The following is a 13,242-nucleotide window of genomic DNA, read 5'->3' as shown; positions in this document are numbered from 1 at the left end:
GAAGGATTGTTCACATTTTGGTGTCGAAGTGTGCATGCTGTAGTCGAAGATGGGTCTAGCATGCAGATGTCGAAGATGCTAGAGTTGTTAGCATGTTAAATTAGGTTTTAGTGTTTAAACCCTAATTTGTTAAGTTAGCTTGTTTATTAAGTTGGCTTGTGTAATGGGCCTTGCTGAAAAAGCCCATTAGTTAGTATGTTAGGTTTTATTATAAATAGCATACTAGTCTCTCATTATTGCTAAGCTGCAAATCCTAATTTAGGGTGAGAGGGGTTATTTGTTATTCTTGTAAACTTGTAATCTTGTTTTAAGAGAAAGTGAAAGAATAGCAGTTATAACCAATTCTTGTGTTCTTATTCTCTTCCCTAATTCCCTATTATACTTTGTTATTGGTATCGTTTTTCACAACAAATTGGTGCGGTGAGCGTGGAGAAGATGCCTTCAACAAAGTATGAGATTGAAAAGTTCACCGGAGTGAATGATTTCGGTCTGTGGCGCTTGAAGATGAAAGCCCTACTGGTTCAGCAGGGTTGTTTGGAAGCGTTGAAGGGAGAGGCAGCCATGAATGCAGAATTGACGGCAGCGGAGAAGACAAATATGATCGAGAAAGCACACAGCGCAATTTTGTTGAGCCTTGGTGATAAGGTTCTCCGGCAGGTATCAAAGGAGACGACGGCATCAGGGTTATGGGTGAAACTTGAAAGTTTGTATATGACCAAATCGCTGGTAAATCGACTCTACCTGAAGCAAGCTTTGTATTCATTCAAGATGATTGAAGACAAAGTATTGGCTGAGCAGTTGGATATGTTCAACAAGCTGATTCTTGATCTTGAAAATATTGATGTGAAGATCGATGATGAAGATCAAGCGCTGTTACTATTGTGTTCTTTGCCTCGATCACATGCTCACTTCAAAGAAACTCTCTTGTATGGAAGGGAGTCCCTGACGTTTGAAGAAGTTCAATCAGCCTTGTACTCTAAGGACTTGAATGAACGAAAGGAGCATAAACCTTCGACTGTTGGCGAAGGTTTGGCCGTTAAAGGAAAACTCTTACGAAAGGATGGTAAGTTCGACAAGAAGAAAGGCAAAAGCCAGTCGAAGACTTATAGTGGCGAAGCATCTGGCATTCGATGCTACCATTGTAAGAAGGAGGGTCACACAAGAAAGGTGTGCCCTGAACGCTTGAAATATCATGGAGGTAAGGATAATGGCAACGCTGCCATTGTTCAAGATGATTTCGAATCATCTGATGTTCTTGTGGTTTCAAGCAGTGACTCTAAGAAGGAGTGGATTATGGATTCAGGTTGCACTTGGCACATGACTCCAAACAAAGACTTGTTCGAGGAATTATGTGATCAAGATGGTGGATCAGTATTGCTGGGAAACAACAAGGCTTGCAAGATTGCAGGTGTTGGATCTGTGAGATTCAAGCTCCATGATGAGTCAATAAGGTTGTTGACTGAAGTCAGGTATGTTCCTGATTTGAAGAGAAATCTGCTTTCTCTTGGTGAATTCGACAAGAAAGGATATGTTTTCCAAGGAGAGAAAAGTATCCTAAGAGTCATGAAGGGTTCGAAGGAAGTCTTGAGAGGCGTGAAGAAACAAGGCTTGTATACCCTTGAGGCTGAAGTTGTAAGTGGTTCGACAAATGTTGCATCCACGAAACCTTTGTCGAAAATAGAAATCTGGCACATGAGATTGGGCCATGTCAGTGAAAGGGGTCTGGTCGAATTAGGGAAACAAAATCTGCTTGGTGGAGACAAAATCGAAAAGCTGAAGTTTTGTGAACCCTGTGTACTTGGAAAATCTTGCAGAGTGAAGTTCAACAAAGGCAAACAAAGAACACATGGATCCCTTGATTACATCCATGCTGATCTTTTGGGGCCTGCAAGGTGTCCATCACATTCAGGAGCAAGGTATTTTCTATCCATAGTAGATGATTATTCCAGAAAATTATGGGTATTCATCCAGAAGACTAAGGATGAAACTTTTGAGAATTTCAAAAGTTGGAAGACTCTGGTTGAAAATCAGACTGGCAGAAAGGTCAAGAGGTTGAGAACCGACAATGGCCTTGAATTTTGCAATGAGGCATTCGACAGTTTTTGTGTTGCCTCTGGTATTGCAAGGCATAGAACTACTACAGGTACTCCACAACAAAATGGTTTGGCTGAAAGGTTTAATCGAACTATTTTGGAGAGAGTCAGATGCATGTTGACTAGTGCGGGGTTAACAAAGGTGTTCTGGGCTGAGGCTGTTTCGACAGCAACATATCTGATAAACAGATGTCCTTCGACAGCGTTAGATATGAAGACACCTGAAGAAGTTTGGTCGAGACATCCACCAGATCTCGACAAACTGAGAGTATTTGGCTGCGTAGCCTATGCTCACATTAGGCAAGACAAGGTCGAACCTAGAGCTCTGAAATGCATGTTCATGGGATACCCTGAAGGAGTCAAAGCTTATAGGCTATGGTGCCTAGAGCCAGGTCACAGGAGGTGTATCACCAGTCGAGATGTAGTTTTCAATGAAGCTGAAATGGCTTTTAAGAAAACTGATGATGTTGGTCGAAGTACAGAAACATCTGACGAAGAGCTGGAACAGGTAGAGATTCCTATTGAGGTGGAGCATGTTGATGCTGAATTGCATATCCCAGATGAAGTCGAAGAAGAAGCAGAAGATGCTGAAGTTGAGGAAACTGACGATGACTACCTATTGTCGAGAGATAGGTCGAGAAGAGTCATCAAGCCACCTCAAAGACTTGGATATGCAGATCTTATAGCTTATGCCTTAATCTCTGCAAGTGAGGTTCTAGACGAAGAACCTAGAGACTATAAGGAAGTTATGAGGAGTCGAAATAAGACTGAATGGCTGAAGGCCATGGATGATGAGATAAAATCTCTTCATGATAATCATACCTGGGAACTGATCAAGAAATCTGCTGGGGCAAGGTTAGTCAGCTGTAAATGGATTTACAAAGTTAAGGAAGGAATTGAAGGAGTGACGTCGAAAAAATACAAGGCAAGGTTAGTTGCAAGGGGTTTCACTCAGAAAGAAGGTGTCGACTTCAATGATGTGTTTTCTCCTGTTGTGAAGCATAGGTCCATTCGAATGTTGCTTGCCATGGTGGCACAGTTCGATCTTGAACTGGAACAAATGGATGTGAAGACTGCGTTCTTGTATGGTGATTTAGATGAAACGATCCTGATGAGGCAACCTGAAGGGTATGTCGAAAAGGGGAAGGAAGATTATGTGTGCAAGTTAAAGAGATCTTTGTATGGGCTGAAACAATCTCCTCGACAGTGGAATAGGAGATTCGACAAGTTCATGGCACGCATAAGTTTCATTAGAAGTCAGTTCGACCACTGCGTTTACTTCAGATTTCGACCTGGTAATTCATTTGTTATTTTGTTGCTTTATGTGGATGATATTCTCATAGCAAGCAACAATGTTGAAGATGTGATGAGGGTGAAGGCTGAACTCAATAAGGAGTTCGATATGAAGGATCTGGGAGCTGCTTCCAGGATTCTTGGAATTGACATTCGAAGAGATAGAAAGAAGTCGAAGTTATGTCTATCTCAAGAGGCATATCTACGGAAGATTCTTGAAAAGTTTGGTATGTCGAATTCGAAGCCAGTTGTGACTCCAACAAACCCTCAATTCAAGCTGAGTATTGATCAGTGTCCCAGTACTGATGTCGAAAGAGCCTATATGAATAGCATCCCATATGCTAATATAGTTGGTTCTTTGATGTATGCTATGGTCTGTACTAGACCCGACATAGCATACGCAGTAAGTCTTGTAAGCAGGTACATGGCGAATCCTGGAAAGGCTCACTGGCAAGCATTGAAGTGGATTTTAAGGTACATAAATGGGTCTCTGAATAGAGTCCTAATTTATGGTGGAGCCTTGGGTGAAGATAGTAAAGCAGTAATAGAAGGATATGTCGACTCTGATTATGCAGGTTGTATGGATTCCAGAAAATCTATTTCTGGATATGTTTTCACTATGTTTGGCACTGCAATTAGTTGGAAAGCAACACTTCAGAAGGTTGTTGCTCTATCAACCACTGAAGCGGAGTATATTGCCCTAACTGAAGCTGTGAAAGAAGCATTGTTGCTTGAAGGTTTTGCAAAGGAGCTGAAACTTCAAGGTCGAGGTATCACTGTTAAATGTGATAGTCAAAGTGCAATACACCTGTCGAAGAATTCAGCCTATCATGAGCGAACTAAGCACATTGATGTGAGGCTGCATTTCGTCAGAGGAGTAATCGAGCGTGGAGAAGTCCAAGTGCTGAAGGTTTCGACTGAAGACAATGCTGCTGATATGATCACCAAGACATTGCCGAGTTGCAAGTTTTTCCACTGTATGCAGTTGATAAAGCTGCATGAAGAAAGCTAGTTTGTTCCTTGACGTTGTAGAGTTAGGTCCAAGGTGGAGATTTGTGAGATATTGGATCGAACTCTAGTATTGTCGAAGGGTAGCTTCTTGGTTCGACAGTTCGACAGAGTTAAGCATGAAGTCGAAGGATTGTTCACATGTTGGTGTCGAAGTGTGCATGCTGTAGTCGAAGATGGGTCTAGCATGCAGATGTCGAAGATGCTAGAGTTGTTAGCATGTTAAATTAGGTTTTAGTGTTTAAACCCTAATTTGTTAAGTTAGCTTGTTTATTAAGTTGGCTTGTGTAATGGGCCTTGCTGAAAAAGCCCATTAGTTAGTATGTTAGGTTTTATTATAAATAGCATACTAGTCTCTCATCATTGCTAAGCTGCAAATCCTAATTTAGGGTGAGAGGGGTTATTTGTTATTCTTGTAAACTTGTAATCTTGTTTTAAGAGAAAGTGAAAGAATAGCAGTTATAACCAATTCTTGTGTTCTTATTCTCTTCCCTAATTCCCTATTATACTTTGTTATTGGTATCGTTTTTCACAACATAATCGAACAATAATTTGTACAAATAGTCGAATCACACGTAGACGATTTTTAACCGCCATTATTTTATATAAAGATCACTTCGCGTCATTTTAAATATTCAATTCATTCTCACTCTAAAACTACTTTTCATTCACACTTACTTGAAATTTAGAGTGCTAATCCTGCAGGTCCACCCTATCTCCACTGCACCGAAACTCTGATCCATCACACCAAAAGACTGATCTGTTGAGCTCCATTTCATCACTTCATTACCAATCTATGATTTCTGAATTGGACAGTGGCGCTGTGTATGAGAATCGAGTGTTGATTCCTGCCATTTTCCACACAAAAACCATTGTCTCTTCACCGAAGATTCAGATCAATGATCTTCTTCTCACAAAGCACAAATATCTTTCTTGAACAGACCAAATATTTAACTTGTTAAGCTATGATGACCTTGAAGAGTACTAGATCTACAACTCAACACCACTTTGCCGCTACGACTGCTAAAGTTAACAAGGCTCCACCTCATCCTACAATAGAAGATTATACAACTATAGTGATCTCTCCATCTTTTCTTGCAAAATAATTTTGTTCATCTGAGAATTGGATGGGGTATGTTTTAGGCCCTTCTGATTTTCCAACCTCCACAACTGCTTTTCTAGGGCCAACCGTCGAAGCAAACTCCATCGTAAGCGTTAATATCCTGGACGATAAATGCTCTCAAATATTCAGAAACTACAGGCTAACTTAGGTATGCAAAGAGATGGCGGTATACTAAACAATGTTTATAACTTAATATAGTAAGAAAACCTGCATTGAGCTCCTTTGAGAACCATCATCATGTGCGAGGCAGATCCGCACAAAAACTAATGAGTTATACCGCAAATGCAATTGGCTCCAATAGATGCATCTTTGCTGCAAAGAACAATACCAAGATCGCCAAGTGGTAATTGAAACTGAAGACATCAAACTCCTCTACCTGGCTCCAAAGGGCAAAGTAGCAGTCATAGAAAACTGGAGATTCATCATCCTCATAGCTCGCCACCTGTAACACGGTGAACTGACTTTTATTTTTATATGCAACAATGTTGCGGTGAGCATGAGTCGCCACCGACTTTTATTTTGTCCAATGTTAGGAAGGGCAAAAAGTACAGAAAAAGACCCTTTTGAAAGAAAGCGGGCTCGGGGGGTAAGTTATGAAAAGGGAAGGTGCAAGCACCCTTTTCATCCGTAGTTATCTACGGGCTCTTAATTTACTTAGCTCATGTTTGTTTTGTTTGTTTTGAATTGAAAAGGGACATAAGGACTTTAGCGTAAATGCGTAGCCTTAGTTTTTCGAAAGAGTTTTGAAAAGATGTTTTTTATTGAGCTAGGCATATTAAGAGCACTACCTTAAATAGTTGGTCTTTTTCTATACCTTTTAAAATTCCTAGGATTATCCATACTATATAGGAGTAGGAAATCCTTGTTTATATTGGACGTGCGGGTCATCGAAGGGTCATCGAGGTCGTTTTGAAGGCAACAGGTAAAGGTACCTTTAGCAATATTCGAAGGGACAATCATTGTTTCGTAGGCAACCACTCGAGGGACTAGATCATATTATCGAGGCGACATCGCGGGTCATCGAGGGACTTATGATCTTTGCAATGATTTTTAAATCGAGGGGGCTTTGCTAATTGGTACCTCTACGTTCGAGGGACACGACCTTTATTCGTAAGGCAACCAAGAGGGGCGTACCCTAAGGGTGAGTGCGTGCAAAGTGTATTTGATTCGATTATAGTTTATCTTGTATTTTTAGTGAGCTAACGTTTGATTCGTTCTTGCCATACACGCCCTAATTTAAACATACATCTAACACAATATATATAACAATAAAAATACGGAAATTTAAAAATGCGGGAAAGTAAAGAGGTTCACTATAATTTTTACATTTTTGACCTATATACATTCTAATGTCTAAAAGAAAACATAAAATAAATCAAACATGCGCCATACAAGGGTTTTTTAGAGATGAGAAAAGAAATCGGGAGAAAGTTGGGATTTGACAATATTTAATTAAAAATTCTCAACCTAAGTTAATTACCTAATTGTGAAAATTAACCTAAATCTAATTATAATTATATACAAATTAAATCAATTTAAATCTAGTTAAATTTTTAAGTGTTCAATTGATTTTAATTAATTAAAAAAGTCTAATTAAATCCTACTTAAGTTTTGAAAAAATAAAATAAAAAAACTGGATGTGTCAATGAATGAAAAAAGGATGTGTCAATGAGAAATTTGTTGGGCCTTTAGCTTGGTCCAAAGATCTATTTGGAGTTCAGGAGGAGGTGTATAAGTCAGAGATGGGATGCATAACTGAAATCAGGTTGGGCCACACTCAAGCCCAAATCATCAAATCAGCAAAAAAAACCTAAAGTGAGTGAGAGAGGGATCCGCCTCCTTGTGGTTCTTTTTCTTTGTTCTTCTTTCAACTTCCATGGCTTTTCTTCCTTCTATTTTCCACCTTGCAGCAAAACGAAATCACAAGCAATTACCACATCAAAGAAACATAAAAACAAGGAAATAATACCGATTGACACAAAATGGGTGTCGTCGGAACCGAGCTCACGGGGCGGCGCGCGTCGGACACGGTGGCGGTGAGGGTGGTCTGAGCGTGTGGTTGTGCTGTTTATGTGCTTCCAGATCTCACTAATTCATCTGCAACAAAAAAAAAAACTTATACATATATCTATTAGTATATTATACACTAGCTATGGATTTATGGAAAATAAAGTGTTATGGTTGAATGATTCAGGTGATAAAATAAAGTTATGTTAAATTGGTGTATGATTTTGGTTCTAATCAGATTGAAACACAAGTAATTTGCAGATTTGTGATTATTAGTATGGTTAATGGTTAGAGATGAAAGAAGGTATGAAAATAATTACCGAAAATTTTAACAGGTTAAGATTAAAGATTTTGGTTAGATTTGCTGTGTTAATTTAATTTTCGCTTAAAAAGTGAATGGTAATGATGTTATTGTTTGGCTGTCATGATTTGTGAGAATTTTGGAATTTGTAGTTCATCTTTTGTGAATGAAAATTTATTACAGCTTATGAGTTTCTTTTAAAAAAAATATTATACATGGATGAGTTAAAAAGGTAAAAGTAGAACTTTGATAACAGCAAAAAACGTATATGTAATTAAAAAACGTGATAAAATTATTTGTATTGTTAGATATAAATATATTAGTATTTTTAAATACAAGAACCATTGGAATTGACATCATATGGTTTTAACGAAATAAAACGGGATAAAAATCGAAAGTAAAATTGAAGGGCCTCATATAGAATCATCGGCCAAAAACATTAAAAAAACATTTTGAAAAAGAGGCCTCAGGCATCATCATTGACCAAAATAATTTTTAAAAAGGTTTTTGAAAGAGTATGCAAAAAAAAGTTTTATGAAATTATGAATGAGAGAGTTAGAAATTGTGAGAAAATATGGGTGATTGTTGATTGGGAGAGAATGAGAGTTGTTAGAAAATTGTTAGTGAGAAAGGAAGAGTGTGGAGTGCTCTATTTATAGACTGAGAAGGTGCAAAAAAGATTAAAAAGATGGAAATGCACCAAGCGGGAAATGCACCCGTGACCTTTTGTATGTAAGCCTTACTTCCTAACCAACTGAGCTATATTATTTATTTGAAATAAAAAGCCAATTGAAAGTGTATGAAGTATCGGCCAGCATTTTCTATTTATTAAAATATAAGCAATTTTAAGAGTACACTACTATATTTTAAAATAGAATTTGAATCGAATATTTATAAAATTCAGGATGTAAATGAACCCAAGATTTTATAAAATCCAATTTTGAAAATAAGTTTGAAAATTTTTGTCACTAAAAAGTGTGGGCAAATTTTGGGGTATGACACCACCATACCTCTTCCAAGGAAGGGAAATGAACAACACTAATACATCGGCCTCTGAACGAAAGTGGAACCCGCTCTCCATACACATTCTTGACTTTCGGACCATGAGACCAATCAAGAATCCCCCAAATCTAGAAAGTTATGACTGTATAGGGGATGTATACGAACATGTGGAAAATAGATTGAACTATTACCACTCCCAAGGATTTGTGAAATGCAAGCTCTTCACATTAAAACCCTTCCAAACAGGAACATAGAATCATAGAAGGAACAATGTGAGTCATTCAACGCACACTTTAGCGCTCAAAAACGACAACCTATTATTATGGTCGTACTCAGCGCAATCATTTAGAAAATGAAAGAGAACATGTAAGAGTACATTGACTCATTCATCAAGGTAGCATTGGAACAAGGAGGTATAAATAATGAACTAAAATGTTGGATAATTAAAAAGGGGTTAACATCATATTGCTTGTTTCAAGAAAAACTAGGGTTGTAATGAGTTTGCAACTTAAGTAACATGATGACTAAGGCTCAACTCTATATCAGCTACGACAAAAAACTTTTAGCCGAGATGCCCTAGATATGGCATGGCCAAAAGAAGTCAGTAATCATCGTAGAGACGACAGAGACCGAAGACTTCGAGCTAGATTTTCTGCAAACACTCCTTTGAACACATCAAGGGGATGGGTTAAGTCGTTAACAAAGAAATGGTCCTCCATCCAAGAAAGCATCCTCCGGGAAAACTATCGAGATTGTGATGTAGCCAAGGGAAACAAAGATAGTAGTCGGGATAAAGAGGAAGACTGAAAAGGGGAACAACAATATATTTTTTACATTACTAAAGGCCTTCCTATATTAAAACCCTTCCAATGAGAATATAAAGAGGAGGATTGACGAGTTAATGGCGATCTGCAAGGATGAAGAAATAACTCAAGGAGAGAAGCTTGAAAAGCCTATCCTCAAATTCTGGGGTAGAGAAAAGGTAGGTGGAATCTGAAATGAGATTTTCTTTTAGGTGATAACAGCAACCATCACTGATCCGCTGTCGCGCGCGGATCAAAAACGAGTATTTTGAAAACGTAATATAGCGACAATGACTCGATTCGTATCACAAGGATTCTTGTTTTGTTATTAACTAATATAAATAAAATTGGGGTTTATGGTTTTATATTGATTTATGAACAATAGAGCAAATAAGAGATTAAAATAAGTGATTATAAAATAAGCTAAAACGACAATTTGCTGATTCGGTTCCTATCTATCATTGATTATTGTAATTCCAACCTCCTAAGCGGATTATCTATTCCTACTCGATCATAATATCCATTGACAAGCGCAATTGATAGTATAAGTTGTATGTTCCTATTATCCGAATTAAGCAAACGGGATTAAGTTTCATGAATTAAGCAAACATGAATTAAACGGACACGATAACGAATTAAGCAAACGATAACGTGACTATAGTTAGGATCATACAACCAATCGAACTAAATCAATATAGTATATGCAAATTGGATTAAGCAAACAAGAGACATAGATTAATATTGAAAGGAATAGAACTGAATTATAATTATAATAACCTCAAGGTCGGAACCTGAATACAGCAAATTGTCTCAAAGGAATTAGTTCTCCATGGAATTCGTACAAGCTTGACTCATAATTTCTTGAATAATAAAAATGTAACAATGAACATTAGCGGCCAGACCTAGGTAAATGGGAGAAACAATAATTCGGGTCATAACCCAACTGGGTCAAACAAACATAACCCAGGCCCAAAACTAACGATCCAAAACTAAATAAAACTAATGCTGCAGCTTCAAACGAAATTCTGGAAAATATATGCTCCGAATCTGACTTTAACTCCAACACGAAAGTTGTAGCTCTTTCTCTTAGCTTTCCGGCGATTATTATAACGCCTCAATCGGGTTCCCGGAGCTCCACTTATGATCATTTTAGTGCAGACTACTAATGCTGAAAATAAAGTGCGAAAATCAAATTAAACCAAAAATAAACTAAATTAGAAAAACATTATAAAACATAAAAGTAAACAAAGAAAATCAAAGAAATGCTTAAGAACAAACATAGGAGAATGTGCATTAAAATGCACTGATCAATCACTAACTTTGAAATATCCAAGATCCTCATTGATGGGGGATCTTTTGCAACATTATGTACGCACAAATTTTCTAAAATCCTGGGTTAAGAAGGGAAAAGACGTGGTTCCATGAAGGATCCTACCTACAATCCTTTGACAACATGGTAACTTTTTCCAAGGTTATATTGAGCTGATGGTTACTCTGGAAGAAGTGAAAGACACTATGACAATCAACCTACAATTCCTAGTAGTTCTCTGTAAAAGTTGTTAAGAAATGTGGTTTGGCCTAACTCAACCCTACAAAACCGGCTAGTAGGGTGAGGATTGCCCCCATTTTATAAGGACATGTTCAGGCCATATATTGTCCGATGTGGGACTCTTAACAAAAGTGTTTACAACTGAATCTCGGGCAAACCCTTCGCGGAAATGATGAACACAGTGGCCTCTCTGATCCAAATAAAATTGACGTATGACAATGTGCACAATGAGTCGACAACTATATGACGTGACTTTCCCGGAGCAAGTTAGATCCATCTCACCAGAAGACGATCTATCGCATCTGAGCTCCATTCCATGACTTTATCTATCACATATATCTGATTCTTTAATAGAAAAAACTCGTTTACCTTATGTTAGGACCACCGTACTATGGTTAGCACTAGGCAAGCATGTCCGAGCTTGAATAATGAGTTATGTAAAATAAAGTTCCATCTATATTTTTGAAAAAATAAACAATAAAAAATTGAGAATGATAAGTAAACCTAAAAATATGCTTGTCCTTGTTATGAATAAAACAAAATTTACCGTACAAAAAGGAAAAAAATGTACCTCCACTAATATGACTCACTTGACTCACTTGTCAAACTCCACTCACTAGTTCTGAGTGCGCACCATCATCATCAACAACAATCCAATTAACTAAAACCAAATTCCATCACACTTTTCATAGTGTTATTAAATAAATCATGTTCATTGTAATATGTTTCATTCATTCAGGTGAAATGAGAGTCAAAACAACATATCACAAAAATGGTTATTGAAGACACACCATACATTGGGTTCCCATTAGGTTTAGCTCTTCTTGTTTCTTTCTTATTCTTCTTTTGTTGCTTCTTCTGTTGTTGTTTATATTGGGACAAACTCCAGTTTCTATTTCCATCTTCTATGGTTAATGTCATCAACCCACAACCTCGTATAGAAACACACTTTGCTTCCTCTCATCACAAACCTGGATTTCCTGTTTTGGTAATAATCACTTCACTTGATTTCTAGCTTATTTTTCAAAGAAACTTTTTTTTTTAATGTTGAAACTAATGTTGTTTGTTATTGTTGTGTTTAGATGATGAAGCAGAATCATTGTCGAAGCTTTCCTGTGTTGATGCCGGGAGATAAGGTTCCAAAATTCATAGCTATGGCAAGTGCATGTAAGCCTCCAAAGGATGAAAAGATCATAATCCATGTGCAGAAGGAGTAGTTAGAAATTTATAGAAGAAAAAAAAAACATACAAGGTAGGCTAAACAAGAAAAATAAAGGATATTTGTTTTTCAAATGATATTATGAAACTTTTTCAACCTTACTCATGTTGGATCTAGTTCCTCTAGTTTGATTAATGCTTTGTTTGGTTGCGGAGAAGAAAATAGAGAAGAAAAATTAGATGAGAAAAAGTGGAAAAAAAAGTGACAAAAGAAAGAGATATGAAAAGTAAAAAGAATAAAATTGTTATAAATAAAAATAAAAGAATCAAAAGTTAGAGAGATAAATCGGAATACTTTCTGTTATGGTTTTTCATTAGTGTGTATCTACACTATAATATGAAGCATATTTATGTGATACAAATAGTTTATTAGTATGATCAATACACACTAAGAGAGTTAGCATTTATTTAGTTGAGAGTTTATTAAGAGACAAATAGACAACAATATTAATCATCCATTATTTATAACGCTTCCCTCGAATATTTTTTTTTGGATTGTCTTATTAAAATCTTTAAAAAAATCATGTGGAAGAAAATTTTGTGAAGAAAAAATAATACAATATGTTTTTTTTTAAGATACTAAGATATATTTATTTCTTTTTTACTATTGAATAATCATATCTTCAACGATTAAGACAAATCTTTTGTACTAGTTGATTAAATATTCTATTTTAGAGAGACTTTGTAAAAAGATGTGCAAGATTGCACATAGTTGAATTTTTTGAATGATTATATCACCACTCTTTTGAAGATCAAAGTAAAAACTAATTTAAAAAAAATGTGTTTTATTCGGTCTCCTTTAATGTAATCTTCTTATAATTGAGTGATGTATGTATTATTATCTT

The 13,242-nt window shown here is 36.7% G+C and overlaps 1 protein-coding gene across 1 annotated transcript; it reads left to right on the top strand.

The window, feature by feature from the left end:
* Positions 1-11,871: 11,871 nt before the first annotated feature.
* Positions 11,872-12,756, top strand: LOC131654802 (uncharacterized protein At5g65660-like). Its single transcript, XM_058924734.1, has 2 exons — positions 11,872-12,167; positions 12,262-12,756. The coding sequence occupies exons 1-2, from the start codon at positions 11,952-11,954 to the stop codon at positions 12,394-12,396; spliced, it is 351 nt and encodes a 116-aa protein (XP_058780717.1). The 5' UTR covers positions 11,872-11,951; the 3' UTR covers positions 12,397-12,756.
* Positions 12,757-13,242: the final 486 nt, after the last annotated feature.

This window comes from Vicia villosa, linkage group LG3 (genome assembly GCF_029867415.1).
Source record: "Vicia villosa cultivar HV-30 ecotype Madison, WI linkage group LG3, Vvil1.0, whole genome shotgun sequence".
NCBI lineage: Eukaryota > Viridiplantae > Streptophyta > Magnoliopsida > Fabales > Fabaceae > Vicia > Vicia villosa.
Note: the sequence above shows the minus strand (reverse complement) of the source record. Positions and strands in the feature narration are given on the sequence as shown.

Coding starts and splice junctions, on each gene's coding strand:
- LOC131654802 (XM_058924734.1), top strand. CDS start 11,952: ATGGTTATTGAAGACACACCATACATTGGGTTCCCATTAGGTTTAGCT. Junction 12,168..12,261: donor AACCTGGATTTCCTGTTTTG/GTAATAATCACT, acceptor TGTTGTGTTTAG/ATGATGAAGCAGAATCATTG.